Consider the following 27,942-nt stretch of genomic DNA (forward strand, 5'->3'; position numbering starts at 1 on the left):
GCCACCAGCTTCTGGCCACTCAGCAAGTTATTGAGGCTACAGCTGGACCCAGCTGAGTTTAAGAATGAGGGCACTTTCTTTGCCTTCATGGCTGAAAGGACCTGGAGGCTCCCCCAGATGACTGCCCTCTTTCTGTTTTACTTCAGAATTAGGGAAGAGTACATGAACTGTGTCCTGGATATGAGTAAATCTGAAGCGCTGTTCAGAGAACCAGACAGGGTTCTAGGCCTTTGAAGTCCTACAAGCTCTGCAAAGCAAAGGCAGCAATCCTGCTTCTCCCACCAACAGATCCCTCCCACTGGCCACTTCCAGCAGAGATGCTGCTTTTGAAAGTTCAGAAAAGCCTAATAGATTATCAGAGTATCTATGAAATAGTTAGTACCAGGAATGAAATCAGATATCAACAGGCAATCTAGGTCAGTGAAAAGAAAATCAGTCTGCTATTGCTTGAGTGCTTAGGATATTTTCATTATTCTGCAGCTAAGTCATCTTAAGGAAATGCTGTACCACAACACATTGGACCATGGGAACTTTCTCCCAACTCTGTGTGAAGGAAAGAAAAATTTCCTCCAGATGCACGTAACTGTCATATCTTGAAGCATTCAGAAAAATTGAGGAAGGGACATTTTTAAAAATCAAATCTTAAAGGGTTTTCTCTCCCAACCCCTGACCTGAATGTTATGTAGAAAGCAGGACACGAGGACATTATATATTAATGCCAGTTCATTATTCTGCAAAAATGCAATCCTGTTCTAGAAAGCACATCATGTCCAGAGTTAACTAGGATATTACACTTAGAGAAGACATTGGCCATTTAAAGTGCCCCAGAGGGTAAAACACTTGCCTAGCATGTACTCGGTCCTGAGTTCAATCTCCAGTGCCAAATAAATAAGTAAATATATAAATATACCCCTAAGGAGGGCTGTTAGCATGTTGATCTGAAAGCAGATTCTGAGAAGACTTAGTCATAGAGACATGATAATAGTTTGTATTTATTCAGTGGGCCATCATATAGGGAACAAAACAAATGTGGTTTTTTTTCCCCCTCTTTAGAAAATTAGACTACAACAATTTGTAGGCACTACAAAGAGTAGGTTTAGGCTCTGCTTGTTTAATATCATCAACAGTCCTTAAGTCTCCAAAGTGGTGACTTATTTGTGAAATAATCAGAAGCTGTGTGATCACCCATATAAAATCAGTAGAAAGGTAAATCACCAAATGGAGGATCATAATCTAAAGTTTTTCCTAATGCAGAATTCTCCATTGCTACCTATTAATTACCTCATTTATCCAACAGGATATTTTAAAATAGGAGTGAATACAAGTAAGAATTTTTGGTTAAAGAATCAAACCAACAGAAAGAAAAACATAATCAGAACATAATCTGAATGTTTTTCAGAACGTAATCTATCCATTTTTTCATCATTCTGTCAGTACTTCCAAAAAGAATTTATAGCAGCAAATGACTCATTGTATTGTTGGAAGAGCAAGATTAGAGTTCTAGCCCTGTGCATTTTCTAGTAAAGGACAGCCAGTAAAACAGACTTGAAAGTTTCAGAACAATTTGTGTTGTTGCTGTCTGATTATTTGACTTACTACACATAGAAAAATATGCTCTTTTTTTTCTTATTACTAAAGCAAAGTAGAAAAATTGTGCTTCAGTAAAGTCCAGAGATATTGTTAGTGGTTGAATAATATAAAAAAGGACTCTTAACAGACCTAATGTAGCTCTGCATCCTAGTAGCAAAAATTATCATGTAAATTTTAATCATTTCCAAATTATGGTAAGACCATTGGAAATTGTGTGGAAAGTAGATTATTACTGTTTTTAGTAGGGGGAAGCCGCACTGTTCACTCTGTAAGAACCTCAGAATTCAGAAGGATTTCTCAGAACTTTTATGAGTTCACATAAACCAATGATACTCTCAACTTTCCAGAATAACTAGATTTAAAAATTATCCTGAAACCTACATTTAGAGGGAAACAAGGACACTTAACAAGAGAATTATCCAAAAGCATATTCTGTATAGTGTATTGCACTTCAGACAAGCTGGTTTTGGTCTTGTCTGTCTCATCTGCTTTGACGTGATCAGGAAGTGAAGAGTGAATATGTTAAGTGAGCACTTTCTGGAGGACCTTCCTTCACAGACTGGTGACACCTTAATGAGAATGTTCAAGGTTGCCATTCAACTTGCCTTAGCAGAGACCAGAGCACAGGAGACAGCTTCTAGACTGTCCTCACATTACATTAATAAGCATGTAAGAGTAGCTCCTCATACAGCACGCAATCTGAAAGAAGCAAAAAAGATAGAAATGTTGGGCAGTACAGGGTATGCTTTGTTCAGTAAAATTCATTTAACCTTAGCTATAGAAGGAGATATTAACTATGACTTGCTAGAATGACCAAGTAATTTAAATGATCAGGGCACATGCCTTGTAGAACTCACAGGACCCTAGACATAAAAGATTATGATAAGCTCAAATTTTACTTATTTTTGTTTTTGTTTTTGGTATTGGGGATTGAACCCAGGGGCATTTAACCACTGAGCCACATCCCCAGCCTTTTTTACTTTTTGAGACAGGATCTCTTGCTAAATTGCTGAAGCTGGCTTTGAACTTGTGATGCTCCTGCCTCAGCCTCTGGAGCTGCTGGGATTATAGGCCTGGGCCACCACACCCAGCTTACATCAAATTTTAAACACCCTGCATAACCTGTGTCATCGGTGGGCTTAAGATATGGGAATGCTGCTCTGATTCCTGTGTGGGAAACATTTTGACTTGGTTCTCAGTAATTTTTTTTTTTTTTTTCTGTTTCTGTTAACTTGAACTGTATGCCTCCTGGTGTTGTAATGCTATATCACTGCTTTTCCTTTTCCCTGCACCTTAAATGTTGCCTTCTTCCTGCACATTACCCTTTCCTAACCCCTCAGTTCTCTTTGGGTAACTTCATTTCACGTTATTCACAGCTTGCTATATATATGTCAGTAACTTCCAGCTTTATCCTCTTTCTTCTAACCTTCGATTCGTATTTCTTTCATATGCTGTGGACCCCTTGAATTCAGCATATCCCATCTGAACTATTATGTTTTTCAGACATTTTACCTCTATTTATTTCTTGGTAAATGACATGCAAGCTACCCAGGATCTCAGCCAGTTATGCTGTCATCCCTTTTCACTCTCAACCCATCACAGCTAACTAATCATTAGGTTATATAACTTCTGTCTTCTTAAGACATTTCAAATTTGTTTTGAAATTCCTCTTCATTACCACCACCACCATCATCTCAGTTCACATTTCAGTATTTACAAGAGCTTCTATAATCTCCACTGAAGCTGGCTTTTCTTTTGCAACTTACCCTTCACATGTACCAAGAGAAGTCCTTTATATAAAGGCCTCATTATGGCACTGTCCCATCTAAAATCTTCAGTGGCTTCATATTTTCTGCTGTTACTAGCTCAGGTATCTGCAGAGACTAGGCAAATAATATATGAGTGAAGTGAGCCAAGTGTCAGACTGGAGGAAAGAATAGGAGAGTATACACTGATAAAGAGATTCATATTTGGAATTTTGAAAGACATGACAAACCTATTTGAGAGTCTAATGTTGTCTATGGGTCTCCAATTAGTATGGCCAATTAATTAGTGAACATTATATGCTGTGCCTTTGATATCAATTATCTCCTTGCAAGGAACAACTTGAAACTCTCAGCTTTTGCAACCACTTACTCATGTTTTGTTGTTGTCTTTTTAAGTCAAAAAATGTCTACATCAAGAGTGTTTATTATGATAAGATTTCTGTATTCATATCACACAGAGGTCCTGAAGCATAATGAGATGTTTTTGTAGACTTTGCAGTCAGTGTTGTTCTAAGTTCTGTTCCCATTTTTTCCACATATTAGCTGCGTGATTTTGAGCCTTGAGCTTCACTTTCCCCCTGCTTAAAAAATAAAGAAATAAAAACTTCCAGGATTGAGAGTACAAAATCACATGATAGACAACTTGAAATTATCTAGCTCAATGCTTGGCACATAGTAACTTTTGATTAACAGGTTACATTTATAAAGGTAGGAAAAACATGAGAAGTGGCAATAAATAGACAAAAATTTAATTCTCTCAGCTATATCCTTCCTAGCAATTGTGGTTGTGGCCCAATGAAGAGCAAATCTGTTGGAAGTCAACAGGAAATAAAGCTGACAGACACGTTTCACTTAGGCAACCAAAACCCAGGAACTTACCAGCTTAGCTGGCTGGCTATATGAAAATGGAATTTAAATCCAGAAGATGCTATTGACAAATTCATGAGCAAGATAGTTTTATGGATGCTGTATAGTTATGCATAATGTACAAAGCTCATTCATCTTTTTTTTAGTCTACATCTTTACAGTTTTTAGTAAAAATAATATTAACTGAAAATTTAATTTAATGGTATTAAGATATATAGGGTATTCATTTTGGCTTATTCTCTAAAGCTATATAAACTGGAAGTACCAAAGTAAGGAAGTCAACAACTTAGTCCTGTTTACCAGAACATTTAGCATGGTAAAGGGAGGAAGACTGTTAAAGTTGTATTATTGCAGTATGTAAAGTATATTTATTTTACTTTGATTGATCCAGAACATTAAATAAGTATTGAAAAGTTTTCATCATTCATGTAATGGAAAGAAAATATGTTCTATCTTGTCAGGCTTTGCATGTTTGTATTTTGTGTTTTTAACTTCAGGTTAATTTTAACATTTAAAGATACTTTACTCAGTAATTTGTGTATACACTGACATGATTGAAATAGCTTACAGTATGTTGTTCTGCCCTATCACAGACTATAGTGGCAGTGAGTAAAGTACTATAAGAACTTGAAATTCCTGTTGTCCAAATAACATGTCCACAACTCCTGGTTGTACTTACAGTGGATAGACTAGAAAGAACAACAGAGGGGCTGGGACTATAGCTCAGTTGCTAGAGTGCTTGCCTTGAAAGCACAAGACCCTGGGTTCAATACCCCAGCTCTGGGAAAAAAAAAAAAAAAAAAAGGGAGAAAGTTAGCTTGTTTTAAAGGCAAAACAAAGACCTAGACTTTTCACCTTGTTGCTTTGCAGCAGTTTGTGTCACCCTAGACAGACTTTCTTGCACAAATAAATAAATTCTCAATTTAAGCAACTAAGCAATAACACCATACAGCTTCAGTAGTAGTAGAATATATGCGTAGCATGCCTGAAGATCTGATTTCAACTCCCAGCATCCAAAAGAAAAAAATTGGAAGATTGTACAGCTAAGAGGATGGTGTCTAAAAAGCAAAGATGAAATATTTAAGAAAAAGCTTTGAAACACAAAGATTAACAATTACTATCTTTACTGGGTGCAGTGATTCTTAGTTTTAAGGGGTTTTACTGGAAGGTTCATCTAGATAAACTCTGGTCAATCTCCTTTTTTTCCCCAGTACTGGGGATTGAACCCGGGGGCACTTAACCACTGAGCCATATCTCCAGCCCGTTTTTTTATTTATTTTATTTTATTAAGAGACAGGGTCTCACTGAGTTGCTTAGGGTCTTGCTAAGTTGCTGAGGCTGGCTTCAAACTTGTGATCCTCCTGCCTCAGCCTCACAAGCCTCTGTGTTACTTTCTGACATGGATATTATATTTCAGTGTTTAACCATTTATTTTTCTTAAATGATTTATTATTTTTTTATCAGTACCTTCTAAATATTTTTTCCTCCTTCTCTGCCTTCCTTTCTGCTTTTCTACTTGCAGCTCCTCAGAGAAATTTTGAAATTGCCTTCAAGATGTTTGACTTGAATGGAGATGGAGAAGTAGACATGGAGGAGTTTGAGCAGGCAAGTTATTCTGGGTAGCTCCTTGAAGTACATTATTATTTGGTACTGGGAATTGTAGTTCAGTGGTAGAGTACTAGCCTAGCATGTGCAAAGCCCTTGGTTTGATCCCCAGCACCACAAAAAAGAAAAAAAAAAAATAGACAATAAGTAATTAATATTTAAAACACGTTTTCATGTGCATTTGTCTTTTGGTTTTTGTTTTGTTTTGTTTTGTTGTTATTAATGAACATTAACTTTATTCATTTATTTATACATGGTGCTGAGAATCAAACCCAGTACCTCACACATGCTAGGCAAGCGCTGAGCCACAACCCCGGCCCTCATGTACATTAGGTTTAATAAAGAATTTAACAAAGTAATCTCAGCTTTAATTATTTTTTAAATCCAAAAGTAGTGATGGATTTATGTTTAAATCTGTATATTATGATTAAATGTCTAATCAAAATGGTAATAATGGCTGTTGTTTGTTGAATGAGTTTTCTTTGGAAAACTGTTTAGGAACACCTACATACTTTATCTCTCATCCTTACAGTAGTCCTGTAAGTATAAGAAATATTGTCCACTTTCTAAAGACATTACTGTTATCTACATGTATATTTGTTGAATTAGGTTTGTTTGAAATTAAATGACTAATGTTCCTACTCAAAACATTCATCAGATGCCTTCTATATGTACTTTTGTCTGAAACAAAAAATTCTCTAAATTCTTGAGTTTTATTAATGCTCTACCATTGAGCTATATTTCAAGCCCTTTTCAATTTTTATTTTGAGACAGTGTCTCTTCAAGTTGCTGAGGCTGGCCTCTGACTTGGAATCCCCCTGCCTCAGCCTCCAAAATTTCTGGGATTATAGTTGTGTGCCACTGCATGGGCCTATAGACTTGCTTTAAAAATTTATTTACATAGGTAAGCCGCTTTTGCTGGTTCCAAAATTAATCTTTCTCAAAGATTGAACGAATTTCCATTATCTTCTTAGCGTATTATTTCATATCACCTTTCTGTTTCATGTGTCATTGTAATAAGTGTTTTCTTGGATGTTCAGAATTTGCCAGGCACCGTGGCTCACACCTGTAATCTCAGCAACTTGGGAAGCTGAGGCGGGGGACCCCAGGTTCAAGGCTAGCCTCAGCAACTTAGCAAGACCCTGTCTCAAAATAAAAAATAATAATAATAATAAAAAGGGCTAGGGCTGTGACTCAGTGGTAGAGCACCCCTGGGTCCTAATCCCCAGTAGGAAAGAAGAAGGAATGGGAAGGAAAGGAGAAGGAAGAGGAGGAAAAGTCTCCTGAGATATGGAAGGTATAGTTGTAAAGTTTATGATGTCCTGTTTGTGCGAGTGAGCCCCCCAAAAACCAAATGCTCTTTTATGGAGGAAAATTTTTCTGAGAAATGTCCAAATTATTAAGGTGTCAGGCTGCCTGTGTTAGAATTCTGGTTCTGCTACTTGTTAGCCACTTGACATTGAACAAGTTATTTAACTCTCTGTGTCTCGATTTCCTCATCTACAAAAGAAAGATGATAATAGGAGTCACCTCACAAGATTGTTGTATACATTAAAAGTGGTTGAATGGTTCAGGCACATAGTAAACAAAATTGTTCTTTTCTATACTTTTCCACTTTCATAAAGTTTCTCTGGATGGGGATTTGATTCTGCTTTAGGTTCAGAGCATCATTCGCTCTCAAACCAGCATGGGTATGCGTCACAGAGATCGTCCTACTACTGGTAACACTCTCAAGTCTGGCTTATGTTCGGCACTCACAACCTATTTTTTTGGAGCTGATCTCAAGGGGAAACTGACCATCAAAAACTTCCTTGAATTTCAGCGTAAACTTCAGCATGATGTTTTGAAGCTAGAGGTAGGTATTTCTTGGACTTTAGGATAGATCCCTCCCATATCCATGTAGAGCCACTGGGTTAGGGGGGCCTGTATTATAGGTATTCTTTCAGTCTGTCTCCAGCTGATTGATTTGAACCTAATCAGTGAGCTACAGACCAACAGCCAATAGGAAAGTACGTATTCTTTGAAAATATCATGGAGTAATGTGGTTCTAGAACTGAAAATCAAAAAGTCTAAATCATTGTCTTTGGATACCCTGCTTGAGGAAAAAGGCACTGAGGGGTCAAAGGGAGTCTCACCCTGAGCATGTATCTCCAGTTTTGTTTATTCTGTGGAAGGCACCAGAAGGTAGAGATGGGGCGGGGATGATAAATAGATCTATGAAAGTTTGCAAAGGTAATTAACAGCTAGAACCACAGAGTATAGAATAAAAATATATGTGATCAAAGTTGCAAACTGTCTTACTGTGGTGATTTACAAGCTTACTTTTCCACTCAGAGTTTAAACAGTCATACTCTTCCGTTTCTAGGCACCACATTCTAAGGGCATTGCCATTATCTACATGTATAGTTGTTGAATTAGGTATGTTTGAGATTAAATGGCTAATGTTTCCACTGAAAATATTCATCAAATGCCATCGATATGTACTTTTGTCTGGAGACAAAATTCTCTAAATTCTTGAGTTTTATTAAAATTATATTACATTATTGTTTTTCAACCTTTTTTGAGCATATGCCTTACTTTAATAGTATTTGGAATTTCAAAACATTAAATACTATAACTAAAAGCACATGAAAATATGCTACTTCAGTTTTAAACATGTTTATACTTCATGTTTATACTTCTCTGCTCACTCACTACCCTCCCAAATTCTGATATACTATTCCATGTTTCCATGCACTTGATTCAGTTGAGACAGTTTGAAAAAATATTGCAAGTGAATTTCAATTATCCATAAGAATGCTATTTGATATTCATAATCTAGGAGAAAAGCAGGATGAATAATGTTAAAAATCAGATCAAACTTTGAAATATGCTTTTGTACTTTTTAAAATGATGTAATTAATATTCATAGAATTTACCTCAGAAAACAAAGTAATGGATTTCTGCAATTTATGCCAAGCTTCTGGTGGAGGCTCTTGAAACCCCTATAATAATTGGCAAGAACTGTACATATAGTAAAAGGTCAATAAATTTTTACCACACTGAAAAAGTGTTATAGCTTTCCTATTCAAACTCCCTTAGCACTGCTAGCACAAAGCACAAGGCCAAGTAAGCATTAGCAAAAGTGGCTAGTGTTTGAATTTCAGAAACTTTTCTCTCCTGCATTCAGAGATTTCAGCAGTAATTGAAGCAAAGTTATTGTCTAGTCAGCTCTCAGTTAACCAGAAATTTAATCATAATACCCTCCATTACAAGTTAGTTATATTTTGCTTTTTTTAGTTGTACATAAAATAAAACCACAGTATAATGTTTCTGGCTAATTATCTTGCCACCATAAACAGTTGCAGATGATGGAGTTCAAAATAGAACCTCACAGAATGGAGAATGATGCATTTAATGAAGATTGGTATTCTAGAACTTTATTTGTAAATGTTAAGGTTAGCACAGGTTGAGTATCCCTTATTGAAAATGTTTAGGACCAAACATATTTTAGATTTTGAATTTGTTTTTATTTATTTGTTATTTTTGCATTTGAGAATATTTGCATATGTAAATATTGAGATATCTAGGGGAAGGAACCCAGTCTACACAAGAAATTCGTATGTTTTATATCCATCTCATATACATGACCCGAAGGTAATTTTATACAGTTTTCTTAGTGCACCTGTGTTTTAACTACAGCTCATCAAATAAGATCAGGTGTGGAATTTTCCACTTGTGCTTATAAAAGCTTCAGATTTTGGAACACTCTGGATTTTTGATTTTTGGATTAGGGATGCTCAACATATTTTCATTCTAGGGAAAATGGATACTTCTTAGGCAGTGAATTTGATTTTGTTCACTGTTTTATATTGAATTTGGGATGTTTTATATATAAAATATACTAAAGATGATAAAACAAAACTACATTTATTACATATTTGTATTACGTTATGTAATACATATATATGCCTTGTGCTCACCTTTGTGATGTTTGCATTCTTAACAGGAATATTCCAATATACTTCTTAGAGTGTAGAAGAAAGAAGTAGGCCTCATCCAATAACTATTGTGTAAGAGTTGTATGTACTAGTGCCTGGGTCCCTACTATGCATACCCAGACTTGTCTTCTTTGGAAACATCAGTGTAATCTGGAAACATAAATTTTTAAAAAAATTATATAGTTACAGTTTAACACAGAATATGGATCCATAAAATGAGAGTAAAGCACAAAGTAAGAAGGTACTTTTAACAACTTTAAAGAACAATACATGGTCATCCTAGAACTGAGCAGGTGCCAGCCTGACCATAGCCTAACCTAGTACTCATTCCTGGAAGTACAAGTGGAACTCCAAAGACAGACTTGGGACTTTCATCCAAAGCTATAGAGAAGAAAGTCTACCTACATGTTGTGTAGATTGCCAGTGGGGCAAAAAATTATAAAGCAGATTAAGGACTTCATGCATATGTCCCTGCATATAACCCACACCCAAATGCAGAAGAAAAGAAACATAAAAGTAGTCCTATCTAAGATACTTATTCTAAAAAGCTCTCTTGCATTTGACATTGATTTAGGATTATTTATACACTTTGGGCCAAGATGTACCAAGATTGGTCCTGTTGACAAGTCAGCAGCTCCTCACGTGTGGTGACAGTAGACATTTTTGTGAAAGAACCCAATGTAACATATAGTAAATGTTCTACAAATGGTCATTAATACTGAATCCCTCTTTTCAATATAATGACACAGGTCCAGTGAGTAAGTGCCTCTGTTTTAAAATGTCTTATTAGCCCTCTTATTTAAAATGTCTTCAATCAGCACTGAGTCTTCCCAACTAGCTTTGTATTCCTTTGAAGAAGTGTGAATAGAAGAAAGAGCATCAGTTTTGGTGCTAATAAGGTCTTGGTTAAATTTTTGCCTCAATCACTTACTGGCTATGTGACATTTGATGCATTATTTTTTTCTCTCAGAGCCTCACTATTTCATAAAACTGCAATGGTTAAATTAGGAGATATTTTATCATGGGCTGAACTGTATCCCTCCAAAATACATATATTAAAACCCTAACCACTGGTATCTCAAAATATCACTGTTTGAGATAGGGCGTGATAGTTAAAAGGAGGACATTAGGTGGGCCCTAATCCAATCTCCCTGGTGTCTTTGTTAAGAAGAGACAATTCGGACCCTCAAAGAGAACAGGTGACAAGTGCATGGAAAGGCTGTCATGTGGAGAAGCACTCAGGAACCATTTGTAAGTCAAGAAAAAAGCCTCAGAGGAAACTAACCTTGCGGGCGCATAGTTCTTAGACTTACACCCTCTAGCACTGTGAGAAAACTAATTTCTGTTGTTTAAGCCACTGTGTGTGTTGAATTTTGCTATGGCAGCCCTGTCACATTAATGCACCATCTGGTATGTAATATACCTTTCCCCCTTTTTTTTTGGTATGCTCCCTCTGCCATGGCATTAGACATATAGTAGACACCTAAATAGGTCATGATTTTGAAAGTGTTTTCTGAATTAAAAAAAAAAAATCCGGAAATGGCAGCAATTTTCATTTTTATAAAACACTTTTAACTTCACTTTACAGAGTTTGAGTGGTTTATTCCTTCACTGAGTGTGAAATTTAATCTCATCCTCACAGCTAAGAGGAAAATGGGAATGATTAATAAGTGATCTTGTATCTTTTATATGAATTTTATAAGCTGTTGTTTTTATATCTTTACTTTTTTTTTTTTTTTTTTTTTTTTTTTTGCTGTGCTGGGGATCGAAACCAGGGCCTTGTGCTTGCAAGGCAAGCACTCTACCAACTGAGCTATCTCCCCAGCCCTCTCTTTACTATTTTTATTTCATTACTTATCTACTTTAAAATTTCAGATCAAGAAGATTTATTGTTCCATTTAGTGTTTCTTGTTCTCAGCAAGTAGCTTTGAGAGTGAAGAGAATGCTGTTTATCAAATATAATCCAGAGGCAACAAGGAAGAAGGAAGAGTCTGTTAACATTTATTGAGTGCCTACTATAATCCAGGCACTTTACATATCTTACATACCTTCTTCATTTTATCATCAATCCTATCATGTTTAATGGTATTGTACCCATGATCCAGATGTAGAAACTGAAGCTCAAAGAGGTGAAAGTCACAGAACAAGTATATGGTAGAGCCATGATTCCAACTCACATGTGTTCCACACTGCCTTTTAGATTGAACTATTTCTTCTCTTTATAGTTAGGAGCATTAAAACATTTTTTAAAATAAGCTAAGGATTCCCATGATTAAAAGTAATTAAGCAGCTAGTTTGGGTAACATCTTACAAACACAAAAGAACAGTATATTTTTTCTTGGTCATATGAGTGGCAAAGGAACTGGGAAAAGACAGACTATAGGTATCCAAGAAATTTGGTCTTCTTCTGTCCCTGAAGATCAAGCATTTTATTTTTTTGAGTCCCAAAAAAATCAGCCATAGAAACCTTCATCTCAGACTAAAAGTAAAAAACTTAGTTCAGATCATATTTGTCTTTTTCTACCAAATATGAGAACTCAAAATAACATGAACGTGAAGGAATGATTGAAGAATCCAAGACAAGGGACTGGGGGCTATAGCTCTGTGGTAGAGCACTTGCCTAGCATGTGTGAGGCCCTGGATTTGATACTCGGCACTGCATATAAATAAATAAATTAAATAAAGGTATTGTGTTCATGTACAACTAACAAAAATATTTTTTAAAAAATAATACAAGATTAATTTTTAAAACACTTGAGGTTAAGAATTCCATCTAAGTCTATGAAGAACTACTGAATTGAGTGCCTCGGAGACAGGTACCAAGTCTAATTCCAGTTAATATATTCATTGGTTTCTTTAAGATTATAGCAAGTAAGATGTCAATCAAAAATGAAAGATAATAGAAAGATTATGGTTAATTTTAATTTGCAGCAAGAAGGGGGAAAAGGAACTGTCATGTCAAAGGAAAGTAAAAACTAATTTATACCAAAAAAATCTAATTCTAGAATATACAACAAAGAAACTAAAAAATAAGTTGGGGTCCATAAGCTGACTGCATAACCAAATTGCCACATTTTAAGAAGGCATTAAGGATTAATTATCTGAAAGTAAATTATATATGATTCAAAGAATAATGATTGTCCTATATTCCCAGTCTTAAAAAAAAAAAATATTGAAGTTAACTGAATTTGTTCAATCAGGATGAACAATAAAAGGGAGCTATAAAGAACTGTGCTAATTTTTCTCATCTGTCAATAAGAGCAGAGCAAAAATAAGAGGGTCGATTTAATTCTTTACTTTTTTTGCGATGATGGGGATTGAACCCAGGGCCTCATGCATGCTAACCAGCTGCTTTACCAATGAGTTGCATCCACAGCCTAAGAAGGTTAATTTAAGTTAAATATTAAGGAGCTTTTTAAAAACTTGTAACTATAACTAGATGATTTCAAAGGGCCCAAGGAGATTCTAGAATCCCCTACTTTTTAAATTATCAAGTGGACATCTTTGTACCCATCTCCTTAAATTTAGTGCTGAAGCAGAATTAAATCTGCCTTGCCCTGATGTAGAGACCCACAGTAAAGAACAGACCTCAACTCCTGTGCTAACCAAAAGGTTATGGTAAAGGAGCCAAGAAGGCACAGAAGCCTTTTAACCAAATACCTGCTTGGAACTGGAACACTCTGGGAGTCCTCATAGCCCAGTTTTGTCATTTGTTTTCTGGGAAAAGGACTCCATTATGTGAACTCAGTGCTGAGAGTTCACTCAATTAATTAAATACAAGGAGTAAAACAGAATTTGCTTTTGTTTGATTCTTCTACTTTTGCCTCTACAAAGCAGAATGTAGACAGCAATAAATTTAGTTTCTTGTTCCATCCTAAGATGTTTTTAGCTAGAATTTTCCAGAAATTAATAGAAGGGTTTACTAAATGGTGCGTGTCTCTTTTAGGTATTTTTAACTTTAACAAACCAAGTATATGTTTAAAGGTTTTTTTAAAGAAAAAACCTATTAAGATAATAATAATAACCTTCACTGTAGTAAACTGCAACTTTTATATTTGATTACAAAAACAAATTGATTTTACTAGTACATTTTTTCCTATAAACTGCTTTGCCCTTATAAAACTGGTGGAGGAAATACCATAAACAGTTATTTTCCTAAATATAAAAAAGGGGAGAGAAAAAAAGGCATCAATTGCTTTTACCAGAAATTTAGATAGTTAAAATAGTATTACAAGTAATGGGGAAACAGGAAAATTAGAACTCTGATATAGCTACTCCCATTTCCCCCAGGAAACTCTTACCTCCTCAGCTGTGTCATTATTCCAAATATATGGAAAGTATTTTTAATTCTTACTTATTTAAAATAATCTATTTTTGTGCCTAAGTTTACTAAAAATTAAGAAAACAGATCAGTAACATGATCCATACAACCTTATAGTCTTTTTAAAGAACGGATCATTATTTTTATAAAAAATAAGTATGTACATATAAAGATAATAGAATAAGAATGTTATTTTCTTTTTTGAGATAGGCTCTTGCTATGTTGCACAGGTTGACCTTGAACTCCTAAGCTCAAGTGGTCCTTCTGACCTAATCTCTTGAGTAACTGGACTACAGGTGTGCCTAGTGTGGCCATGATTCTCAAGAGATCTTAGTGCTTCTGAATCTGGCCTTTCAGATTGATAATTAAAGTACATAAAACTGGGTAGGGATGATAATTTTCTTTGATTTTCAGATAACTTTGCAAATCCAAAGTCAATGACACACTAGTGATAACTTTGTAATACTTGGGAGTTTCCAGGATTTTCCTCTCATCAATTATCTTAATGTTACATTCTAAGTTCATTTTAAACTGGCCACAGGGAAAAAAAAAAACTTATAAATGAATCATGAGGATTTGATCTTTCTCTAGGGGAAACTTTTCCCCAGTCTATCAATCAAATATTCTTAGCAACCATTTTTTAGAACACAGGAGCTTTCAATGAATGAGCTCTGTGCCAGTTTTTTAATATTTATAGGTGGTTTATTTGGAATTCAGAATGCAGCGATAGTTGACTTTCTAGTCTCACATACAGCAGGATATATAGTTTTCAATAAAGTTAAAATGCAATACAGTAAAATGGAAAGTAATATAAAGGAAGATTATTGCAGATTTACAGACCAGTATTTAATCTGAACATATTATTGTACCTGCAGCAAATAGACACAGATGTGTAGCAGTCTCAAGCATTTGAACAAATTTGAGTACATACTGCATAATAAAAATACCAGCTAACATTTCTTGAGAATTTACTGTGAACCAGGTATAGTTCAGGTGCTAGATGTACATTGTTTCATTTTATCCCCAACACTACAAGAATGGTAGTTTCATTACCCACATTTAACAAACAAACTGAGGCACACAGAGGTTAAGTAATTTGCCCAAGTCACACATACTAAACATGGACTGGGACTTGATTCATCTCAGTCTGGCTCTTAACTACTAACTTACTAGGAACTGTGCTACATGGTCAAGATAACAAAGATGAACAAAACATTGCTGCGCCCCAGGAAACTTTTAACAGTAAGACAATGAACCAGAAATTCTTGCACAGTATTATACATAATGCACAGTGGTAGAGATACATGTGTAATACAGTGAAAGTATAAACTGGAACATATACACCAGTCTCTGAAGTAAAAGGACAGGGGACAACTCAGGGGCCTTGTCCCAGAAGTGGCATTATGTGAGTCAACCCCAACTATGAAATTCATTCTATCTAAAGAATAGTATGGCTAATTTTCATTTGTTCCTTGCTCCAGTGTAGAGAAGATGAGAATAGGCCAGGGAGCACTGAGAAACTCTGGGACTGAAGCCAGGAGAGAATGATAGAGAAAAATGACCCTTCTTATCAAGTTTGTCCTAGAGCAGGCTTGAATTGATGTATCCTTTAGGTATTCTCATGTTGGTAAAGGGACCCTGTGCCCTCAAAGTCAGCTCTACAGAAATCATTAAAAAAACAGATGAAAATTAGTGGGGAAATCAAAGAAAAGAAACTTTCTCTAGGTTTCTGTAAGACTTGGCTGGGCAAATAAGCAGAACTATAGGTCTCTCAATCAAACTCAGAATGAGGAAGTTTGTAAAAACTAATGTTGAGGGTATCTGAGTAGGTCTTTTTTATTTTTATCCCTCTTACAGCCATCTTTATCTGCATTTGCCTTTCAGAATTAGTCTTTAGATTTTCAAGGATTTTTAAAGAATAGCTTTAGCCTCTGGTCTGTTCTAGAGCTTTAGAGGAGCCTGGGGAGTCTAGACTGTGTGTTAGCAACCAGAGCCAGCTTGGCAATAATTTGTGAATAAATAATGCATTACATACTGCCTGTTGAGTTCACACTCTGAACAAATGCCACTTTAGAGGGTCATATATTACATCAGGTTATTATCTTCTGAATTCACTTAATGGCACAGAAATGATTATCCATTAAGTCTCTTTGATTTCTCATTGTTTATGTTATTGAATGGTTTTTCTCCCTCTCTACCCACACTTCCCTTATTTGTTTTACATCAGTCTACCACAGCATTAGCATGAATGTTTTTTCTTATTAAGGTTTGGACTAATGAAATAAGAACTACTTCGGTCATTTCTTAGCATGAGAGAGATCTGTGCAGAATAGAAGGAAAATCTGCATTCTAGGGGGAAAAATAGGCTCAAAGAAGGGAGGAAAGAAAACAAAAACAGAAGGCAGCAGCCAGGTCTGAAGTGCTTTGTATGTTACACTAGAGAGTGTAGACACTTGATCCTAAAACCTAGATAGAGAACCATTAAAAGGTTTAAAGAAGGAAGTAATACGCTCAGATTGGGGTATTTAGAACGATCACTCTAGCAACACTAGATCAGCAAAGAGGGAAAACCTATTAGATAGATATTGGGTTTGTACAAGGAGAAAATAGTAAGGTAGGCTTAGGGAAAAGGAGAGAGAAAGAGAGAGAGGGATTGGTTTGAGACATAGTAAATGAAAGGTTCTTCAAGATTTGGCAGTTGGTACGAGAGAGATGATGTCATTCACTGAGATAGAGAACATAGAAGAAGTGGGTTTTTAAAAAGAGTTCTGTTTGGGATGTTTTGAGTTTAAGGTATTTATGAGACGTCTCCTGGAAGCAGTTGGATATATGGATTTGGCATTCAGACTAGTAATACAATTGAAAATACAGATGTGGGATTACAGCATAAGGGTGTCTGTGGATGCAAAGTGGTAAGCTCACTCAATGACCATATTTACCTGAAGAAAAGAAAGCCCGGGACAGAATGTGGGCCTTGTATTTAATACTGTATAGAAGAGAGTAAGAGGAGCTTCTGGATGGGTGTCAGCCAGATCACCCTCGTGTCCAACTGGAGAGGTGTAACACAAGAAAAGGAACAAGGAAACTGATGGTACTGGCATGAGAGAAAGCTTTAAAGAGGCTATAGGAAGTATTTTCTGCTTCGATGTCACGTTCTTAAAGCAACCCTCACTGGACACTCTATTTAAAATCAATCCTTTCCTCTATCAAAAGGTTCATGAGACTGAACTGTCTGGTTTGTTCACCTTGGACAAGGTGAACCATGGACCATGTTTAACATAGAGTAGGTGCACAACAAATATTTGTTCAAAAGTATAATCAGTATACGATAATGTTATTTCTATTTTTAAATGGATCTGAATGCATTTTACCTCTGTGACCTTGGGATTCTTAATGGTTATATAGAATTGAGATAATCCCATCCTCACACATTGGTAAAGAGGTCTTCTCAGATAAGAAAGTACCCAGGGCAGTAGCTGACACATATCAGAGCATTTGCTCACTTGCTCATTCATGGTGGCCACTCATTTGTCATTTTGGTGTGGACTATTGCACTGGTCCACAGAGCGTCTTCCCAGAGACTGGTGGTATCTCCTGTGCTTCTCTCATTATTAGAAGAAGTGAAGGAGGAATCAGTGACCCGTACTTCCTGCCATCTCTGTCCATTCTTGATAGCTTTGCAGATTTGTAACTGCTAAAGTTTGAAAGACCTCTAGAAAATTGCCAACTTCACAGTCATTATGTTGATTAGATTTTTTTAATCCCAAGTTTCCCAAGTTTGAACAGAATCCAAATGAGGTATATTGAATTAAATGTGCTGGAAGGTATCAGTCAGAGGGATGTTTTGATAAAATATTTTTCAAATTTCCATGTAGCTGTATTATGGAGCATGATATCAGAAATAAAAGAAGAGCTAGGCATAATGGTGTGTGCCTGTGTTTCCATCTCCTGGGGAAGCTGAAGCAGGAGGATTGCTTGAGCCCAGGAGTTCAAGGCCAACCTGAGCACAAAGCAACATCTCTCTCTAAAGTAAATAATAAATACATAAGATATTAAGGAAGAAACTGAAGTTGTTTCCTTGAGTACAGGAGTAGAATTGGTTACTTTATTGAACATCACATATAGAATCATTAATGTAAGATGTTGCTCTTATCACTACTATGGATATTAATATGCTACTGTTCTTTTAGTAGTGAATGGCTTTCATTAATTTTCTGTGCTATTAAAGTTGGCCAGAAGCAAACCAAGAAGTTTTGGAGCCAGGTGCAGTGGCACATGCCTGTAATCCCAGTGGCTCAGGAGGTTGAGGCAGGAGGATCGAAAGTTCAAAGCCAGCCTAAACAACTTAGGCCCTAAGCAATTTAGCAAGAGAGACCTTGTCTCAAAATTTTTTAAAAAAATTGTAGAGGCCTGGGGTTTTGCTCAGTGATTAAGTCCCCCTTGATTCAATTTCTGGTAACCAAAAAAAGTAGTTTTGGAAGTATCACCATTATCTATTTGGTGATTTTGTGATAGTGGTGGTTATTTCTCTCTCTCTCTCTCTCTCTCTCTCTCTCTCTCTCTCTCTCATAAAATGCTGTGTGGGATAAATTAAAATTAGTAGGTTTAATTTAAAATTTAACAGCTCCTCCTATCCAAGGTAATGTGGCTGATGCTATGACTCCAGCTCTGATATTGATGTCACCACTAGTGGACATTGCTGTTCTGTCTCTAGTGGTTCTTCATGTAGAAAGCATGGCAATTTTTAACATCTTTTTCTCTGAAACTGGAGCACTACAACTCTGTATTAGTTAAATGTTACTGTTTAAGAAATTACTCTAGGGGCTGGGGTTGTAGCTCAGTGATCGAGTGTTTGCCTAGCACTCATGAGGTCCTGGGTTTGATCCTCAGCACCACATAAAGATAAATAAATAAAATAAAGGTATTGTGTCCATCTACAACTACAAAAAAAATCTTTTAAAAAGAAACTAAAACTTAATAACTTCAAACAAACATAATTTCTAATCTAGAAGCAACATTAGCTAGATTATTCTGTCTCTCCTAATCAAGAGATCAGCCAGAACTGCAGTTCACTCAAAACTTGGCTAAGCTAGAAGATCCTCTTCCAAGCTTGCTCACATGGCTCAAGGCAAGAGACTTCAGTTCTTCACTCTGTGGAGGTCTTTATCAGGCTCTTGTGACATAGCAGCTAACTTTTCTCAGAGCAGAGAAAGCGTGTGGCCCCCGTGAAGCACCTTCTCGTATAACCTAATCTCAGATGTGACATGTTTCACTACCTTCCCCAGGGTGTAAATGTGGCCTTAGGGGGGCTGTGCCAAGACCATTGTGTTGGCATCCTAGCTCCAGTACTGCTATCTCATGCACCTGTACCATCCCTCCCTTGCCCAATGGTTACTCTTTCTACCCAATGGTGGTTTTCATTTGGATGCGTCATTGCCTTTCTGTACTAGCTGGTACTGTTCAGGCTCACTGCTGTCCTCCCCCATGTTTCATTACCTTTGAATGGTGACTCTGCCTCCCCTTCCCTCCCAGAAGGAAGGGGACACTTGCTTCTTGGTAGGATTTTAGCACTATATGTCACTAGTTTCCCTTTGCATCATCAGACATACCCAGCTACATTTCTTAGGATCCAGACTTTCCAAGTGCTTGTTATAGTCCAGGCCCAGCCCCTTCCATCTTGAGAAATGGTCCTCCCAGGTAGCTTCTGAATTGACGAGGAAGGTTCCCTTAAATCCCCAGTGTTCCTGGTTCCCACCCTAGTGGGTAGAGGTTTAGTCACTATTATGCTGTACACCATGGTTTATTGCTGCTCTTAGTGTCAGCAAATTTGGGCATTTTAAACTAATGTCACTTTATGGTGTTTTAGTTTCTGTGCTTATAATTTATTCCCTCGATTTGAGGAAAATGTCAAGATCATTTTGAAATTTAGTATTCATTTGTGAAAGTACCTTGTAGTTTATTTTTTCTGTAATATTTTGTATCCAATTTGAGAAATTCCCACTGTGAACATTGACAGTGTATTTAAAAGCCAACAGATTCCTTTTTTACTTCAGATGTGATTGTACTCTCATGATATGTGGAATATGACAGAAAACACTTGAATAATTTATCTTTTAGTGACAGCTCTATGGAATTTTTTTATTTCTAATGAACCCTGAACTTTTAAGCAGAAACTAGTACTATTTGGTTATGCTCTTACCTATTTCCAGTTATTCCTTTAGATATAAACTCTTATCCATCTGGGATACTAACCAAGAAAATAGTAACAAAGTCTGTTGTCCATCGGGAATGCCCCTGTCCATTTACACTGAACTTGATTTTTCATGAAACTCCTAGCGTTCTTCATTGTGACAGTTTATATCAGGTCGAACTTGACTGAGACTAGTTCTTAAATTGGAATCTAAAGTAATGCTGGGATTTTCCAGTACTTGGGAAATTGTACTGGTTTGTCCCTAGTCTTACATTGACTCCAGGGAGCTCAAGCATGTTTTCTTGTTTTGTTTTGTTTATTTTTCCTTTCTCTACAGAGAAGAGAATTTGCCTCTACAACTTGTCTTAAAGGATACGGTGGTATATTCTTGTGCTATCTGTGGATCTAAATTAAGTTTTATGGTTAACTTTTAATACATATCTTTATGATCTGACAAGGTTATGATAGCTGGGGGAGCAATCTCTGGTTTTCCTCAATTGTGAGTATGTATAACCTCAAATGTGATGTTAAATGTGTTTTGCATTCAGTTTCTGTCAGAGCAATAGTAAATTGTGGAGCTGCTTGATTTGGTAAGTATACTAAGTCCATTTCTTTGAACATACAGTCATTAACTCATCAAAGCAAATCAGATTTTACATATACTTTGTCAACCATGCCCAGTAACCAACTCTGCCTGTTGAAATGTATTTAATTTCAAGCTGGCATAATGGGACATAGCCTTCTAGTCCCCTCTAATCCTGCTTTATAGAGGTCATCCAAAAAGACTCACCTTCCCAGCCAGGTTTTTCAGTAGTCACTGGGTCCATCTGTTAGAGATTCTGAGAGCATAGTAAAAATTATTTGATTTTAGTAAATGAATAGTTAGGCTATAATTAGTATATGTCAAACCAAAGTTACAAAATAGCTTCAAATATTTGAAATACCTGCCTCTGTCTGCCAGTGTTAGCTGGCAAATACATGACAGAAGAACATACGTTTTCCTCACTGTAACCATGGTGGCATAATTTTTGGTGTATTTAATTGGTTGACTCTGATGTAAAATACTGATTAACTTCCTCTCTGCCTTGAAACTGAAAACATTTGTGATATAATCTCAGCCTCTTGTCTCTGTGACCATCTTCTCTGGTATTGCAAGGCCATGGATAGCTTGTACACTCCCTAGGTAATTTGAGATTACTTATTGCCTGCTAGCTGCATGGGGAAGGTGGATATTTGAATTGTAGTAAAGTGATGGAATGAAGAATGACGAGTATTAGTATCTTCATCTGTGTTATGTCTAGCTCAAATACCCTGGAAAGCAGGGGACCTCTGCTATCTTTGAGAACTCCAAGAGATAATGGAAGCAATGTATTTAATAGCTGCCACTGCCCATGTTACCTTGTACTGGTTACTCACATGGATGTGTCAGCTGTTGCAAGTCTAGTAGGACTCCAAGAAGAGAAGACTTTAAAAACAATTTAAGGGCCAGTTGTGGTGGCTCTAATCCTGGCTTCTCGGGAGGTTGAGGCAGGAAGACACCAAGTTTGAGGCCAGCCTGGGCAACTTAGTGAGACCCTGTCTTAAAATAAATTTTTGTTTAAAAAAGGTTGGTAATCCCCACAACTTGGGAGGCTGAAGCAGGAGGATCCTAAGTTCAAAGTCAGCCTCAGCAATATAGCGAGGCCCTATGCACCTTAGTGAGACTGTGTCTCAAAATTAAAAATAACAAAAACAACAACAACAACAACAAAACGGTGAGAGTGGGCTGGGGATGTAGTTCAGTGTTAAAGTGCCCCTGGGTTCAAACCCTAGTGCCAAAAAGGGGTGGGGTGGAAGCTGAGTGCAGTGGTGCACACCTGTAATCCCAGCAACTCAGGAGGCTGAGGCAGGGAGAAGCGCAAGTTTGAGGCCAGCCTTGGCAACTTTATGTCTCAAAATAAAAAGGACTAGGGATGTAGTTCAGTAGTAGAACTTTTGTCCAATATGCATGAGACTGTGGTTTTAATCCCTAATACACACACACACACACACACACACACACACACACACACACACACACACGCATGCCACGAGGTTTCCAGGAAGTATGATTTCAAACACGGAAACATTTTGCTGCACGAGCAAGAGAAAGATCTGTGAGGCAGCAATGATTTTATCTGATTTTCTTTGAGTAAAGGCTTAGAGTTAGCAGTAAGAAAATGAAGCAACCACAGTCTTTGCAGGTAATTAGAATCACAATCTGAGATTCATACAGAAGCCGAAAAGAACCTATTACCTCCAGTCACACCCACTCCCACAATCACTGGCAGGACCTTCATGTCTGATCGCTTATTTCCACATCCACCACTTTTCTAGTCCAAGCTGAACTACTTCAGGTCCCTCCTAGTAGGTCTTAACAATAGCCCCTCTTGCCTCCCCCATTATTCTTAGAATGGAGGACTTCAATCCAAGGTCCATAAGCTTTGCATAACTTAACCTCTTCCTTCTCCAAGTTCATCTCATACCAATTATTCTTCCACCTAAGAGCCTTGCACCACTGTTGATTTGTCCGGAGTATCTTTCCCTCCTCGCCATCTTGTGTATTAGTGCAGACTAATAATTCCCTCTTCAAGGATATGTCCTTTCCATTTTCCAAGCATAGCTGTGGGTTTCTGTAAGCCAGGTTTGTGCTTTGTGACTCACCCTGATGCCCCCTACCTTGGTTAAATGGACCGGGAGTGGACACCTAATCTAGTTTGAACCAATCAGAATTCTCCAGAGCAAATTTGAAATTGGAACTAAGAACAGTTGGTCTCTTCTGGTTGTGATACTATAAAACATTAACTCTGAAGCTCCAGAGTAACTATCTTTTGTGCTCTGTGCAGCCCTAGGAAGCACAGCTTTTCTGTAAGAAAAGCTGACAGAGGACTAGGGCTATACCTCAGTTAGTAGAGTGCTTGCCTCTCATGAGCAAGGCCCTGGGTTCAATCCCCAGCACCCCCCAAAAAAAGGCTGACAGTCAGAATTAAAGCAGCTACACAGAAATGAGAGCCCTGCCTTCTTTCTCATCCTGCTTTTCAGTCCTTTCTCACCAATGATCTACTTTTATCTCCTGGAATTCTCATATTTCCTTTTTGTTAATGTTAGTTCATGTAGGTTTTTATTATGTGCAACCAAAAAGAAGCTTTAATGCAACTAGAAAAACTAAAAAGTGGTCACTGAACCTAGGTAGACTAGGTAACTTCAGGTGCCTTTCAAAATTTTTTAAAAATCTTAATTAGCTTGACAACATAAGAATTTTAAAAATTACAAAGACAAAGACAAAAATGCACTTCAGAGTGAGTGAGGAATTTAGCACTTGATGGTTTCTGTGGTACTCTGAACAACTTAATAGACCAACCAGGAATAGTTGAACCCAGAGTTAATCAATAGATTACAAATACACAAAAGAAATCCTGCACATTCTCTTTCTGGCTGTTTTTCACTATTGTTATCATAAAAGGACTTAATGACTTTTCTTACATTTTCCTATTTTCAGTGGGGTTGGGAATTTTTTTTTTTTTCCTTGATGAAAGACGAATGACTCCAATTCCATCTGACCCACTAGACACTTTGCTTTTTACCCACCTTTATTTGGACTATTTCTTCCTATTTTATGTATTAAAGCTTGAGTAAGCTACTTATTTCTCAGCTACAGAGTTCTAGTCTTTCTTGCATTTGCCTGTATGCTTTTCATTCAACTTAATCTGAATCCTAATTTCTGTATTTTGTGTTTCACTCTTTAGCTGTCCATTTTCTATTATAAAAAAATTGGTACTTTCCAATGAAACATTGAGTGTTGAAAAATATTAACTGTTTCCATAGTAACTGAGACTGGCCTCCTTACAATGGCTTCCTGAATGGCCACAATTAAATGGGTGATAAGATTAAACCACCTCTAGGTTATTGGAATAACTCAGTGATAGAGTGTCTTCTTTGCATGCAAGAGGCTCTAGGTTCAATCCCTAGCACAGTAAAACAAAAACAAAAAAAGATGACATCAATCAAAAAAGGGATCAGTCATATAGCAAGAAATGAGCTCAACTGAGGTTTGAGATCCAGAGACCAAATAGACTGTGTTGCTAATTTTACAGATAGTGTCCTCAAACTGGAGTTTTTTAGTGTAGGTAGAACAAGCAGATTAATATTTAGCTAAGTTTGCATGTGTAAAAACAGTTATAACAACTTTTATTGTTCTAATGTAATAGACCTGTATTTCTCTCTGTTAAACTATCCATCTTTTATAGAGCATTGAGTTGTCATGATGGATTCTTTGAACATGACCATTTTTCTAAAGGCGTAACAATTGATTTTTTCAAGTCTTAGATTTTTTTCATGTCTGAAATTATTCCTATAGAAAACTTCAAGCAGTAACTACTTTTAACGATGCAGAGTCCCTCTAGGTACAAACTAGCTGTTTAACTTACAATTTATTACCCAAATTTTCTTTTTTTTATTTATTGGAAACATACCTACATGATCTTACAGGCAGCCTCTAATCATGGGCTTGTTGAAACAATGTTATATGATTTTGTCATGGCTCTAATCATGCCAGTAATATATATCCATATAGAATAATTTTAAAATTAATTATTAATTAAATTATTAAATTTAAAATTACTACTGTGTTGTAGGCATTGTCCTATTAACTCTTCAAATCTCAGTCCCTCTATTTTGAAAGTTATCATGAAACTTAAATAAGAGTGAATAGGGGGACTGGAATTATGGCTTAGTGGTAAAATGCTTGCCTAGCATGTGTGAGGCACTGGGTTCAATTCTCAGCACCACATAAAAGTAAATAAATAAAATAAAGGTATTGTGCCCATCTACAACTAAAAAAAAAAAAAAAAAAAAAATATATATATATATATATATATATATATAAAAGAGTGAGTAGGAAACATTTTATGTTATTATCTCTCACCCTGTTACTTCGGGCCCCATATATAGTAAATTCAAGATTTACAAAGTTTATTCTTTTTTTGTGTGTGTGTGGCAGGGTTTGAACCCAGAGGTACTTAACCACTGAGCCACATCCCCAACCTTTTTTTTTTTTTTTTTTTTTTTGAGACGGGTGCCTAATTTATTTAGGGCCTTTACTAAGTTGCTGAGACTGGCTTTGAACTTGCCATCCTCCTGCCTCAACCTCTCATCCTGGAATTATAGGTGTGCGCTACTATACCTGAACTTAGAAATATTTTTATAAGAAAAGTGAGTTTATAATTCAACTTCCATGCCCAAATATAGTTCTGCTCTTGCCTGTCTATTTTTCTTCTCATAAATGTGCAAAATGTTCATGTGAAGAGTGGAAAGGAGAGAATTAAAAGAATTACTTTGTTGTAGTTTTTCTTTCCTCTCTCAATCTTATACTATGTTGCCTTTGTAGATGACAGATTTTTTTTCTCTTTAAATGAAACTGAAGTTAACAGAAGCAAGTGTCATTCCAAACTTCTTGTTATTTGTAGCTAACATTCAATTTTATTAATAACATTAATAGCAGTTAACATGTACTGAGTTCTTAGTATATACAAGGCTGTGTACATTTTATTGAGTCTAAAACAAAAACAATGGTAAGATACACCATTATTTTATCACTAAGACAAAAATTGCTGCTGAGTAAACTATAACAAAAGTGGAATAAAAATATTCAGTTACCATCTATTGAAGTACTTCTTTAAGCTTAGATTTTTTTTATTATGTGTTATTCTTGTACATCCATAAAAGAAAAATACAAGTGAGATAAATTAGTCATGTAGTTCAGTGGTAAAATGCTTGCCTAGCTTACCAAAAGAAAGAAGAACATTGGTAATATGGCATTTTTTAAAAGAATACTCCACTGCTCACTGTTATCTGGGATTTTCTTCCTAGTCACTGACACCCATTCTGCAGGCTTTGTCATGCTTCTACAAGCAATGACAAAGTCACAACTGCAGCCCAGCCAACAGCAATTGTAAGAAGCATATTTATGACTTTAGAGATGTCAAAATGTAGAAAATATGTAAGTAAATACACCTTAGAAAATGTGTTTCTAACTTAAATTTCACAGTAATCCCAAGAGGAAGGTTCTGTTATTATACCCATTTTAAAAATGGTGTAAGAAAGGCTTGGAAAGGTTAAATAGATTGCCCAGAAGTACACAGTTGGTGTGTGGTCAACTCAAGTCTGTCTGGCTGCAAACTCTACATTCTCCATTTATATTCCCCAAATAATTAACATCTTTAATATGGATGCAGAAAGAATATCCTAATCATTCCAGAGAGCCAAAACAGTGTATATTGCTACAGAAAGTATTTCCCAGAGATTCCCAAGCTAAAATTTTAGTGACTGAAGACTTAAAGGACTCCCACGAAGATCTTTAGCTGAGTATAGATCCTACAATTTAGATTTCTAATTTAGATGAGTGAGTCCCTCTGCATTTTGATCAAAAGATTCTCATTTTCCTAATGAGCTATAGTGACTCTAATGATTTTCATATATCTACCCCAGCTTGAATTTTATAAAAATTAATGACATGGTAAAGTTTTCTATTATCTAGTGACAGAAAACAGAACTTTACTGATGGATTTTTTCTTCCCTTGAATGAATAAATGTACCTGCCATTCCCACCTAATTTTTCATTCCAGAATGGTTTCAGACTTTTGAGTACAAATCATTCTGACCTACCAAGTCTGGCATTGCCTGTCTTGCCTGCCACCTCCTGTATGCTTGTTGATTTACTTAGATGCTTTTTGTTATTTCTTTTAGTCTTGTTAGATGTAAGATGAATACTATTGAGAAATTTTATTTATAACTGTACATAGCAAAAGAAAATGACACTTCATAGCAAGCAGAGCCCACAGTCATCTCCTTGGAACTTGAGGGTTTTTTCCCCCTGGCAATAAATATCAATACTAAAAAAGGGTGCAGTTTCTTCTTAGGTATTCAAGAGTGTGGGCTAGAAAGTGTATCTTATGTTCCTGTCAGACGATAAATAATTAGTTGGGAAATTTATAAATGAGACAGAGATTTGGCCAGTCAACCAAAATTATTCACTGAGCACATGCTATGCAGCCTTGTTCTCTGTCTGACACAGAATACAAACAAGCCATAGATTCTTCTTTTGAGAAGTATATAATGTTGTGAAAGGTAGAGACACTTAAAAAGATAAAGCATAATATAATACACAGCATATTCTTCTCATACGTTCAGACCTTACCTGCTGTAAGAGCTTAGAAAACTCAGGAAAGTTGAAGGTGTTTTGGAATAGTCAGCAGGGCCATAAAAAGAAGTTCAGAGGACAGGACTTGTACAAGTAGATGAAGGGGGACAACATCCCAGGCAGGGAAAATGACATGAATAAAAATGACCCTAGTGCTTAGCATAAAACAAGTCTCTCCCTAGAGTCACAAGTTATTCAATGTCCTGTCACAGTTGATGAAAGCCTCCTTTGGAACACAGATTGCATTCCAAATTGATTGGATTCTCCTTGCTGTAGAAGGCTTTTATGTTTGTATTTTGTTGCTATGAAAAAGTATTAGGCACAGCCTGGCACTGTGGTGTAGGCCTGTAATCCCAGTGACTCTGAAGGCTGCGGCTGGAGGATCACAAATATGAGGCCAGACTCAG

At 36.4% G+C, this 27,942-nt stretch overlaps 1 protein-coding gene across 3 annotated transcripts in view; it reads left to right on the forward strand.

The window, feature by feature from the left end:
• MICU1 (mitochondrial calcium uptake 1) overlaps positions 1-27,942 on the forward strand; it is a 204,393-nt gene that overhangs the window by 128,107 nt on the left and 48,344 nt on the right. For all 3 annotated transcript variants that reach the window (XM_079137084.1, XM_079137086.1, XM_079137085.1), the window contains 2 exons: positions 5,746-5,828; positions 7,486-7,683. In XM_079137084.1, the coding sequence (XP_078993210.1) occupies positions 5,746-5,828; positions 7,486-7,683 (281 nt within the window). The remainder of the gene's footprint in view (positions 1-5,745; positions 5,829-7,485; positions 7,684-27,942) is intronic.

Source organism: Sciurus vulgaris, assembly GCF_902686455.1.
Source record: "Sciurus vulgaris genome assembly, chromosome: 4".
NCBI lineage: Eukaryota > Metazoa > Chordata > Mammalia > Rodentia > Sciuridae > Sciurus > Sciurus vulgaris.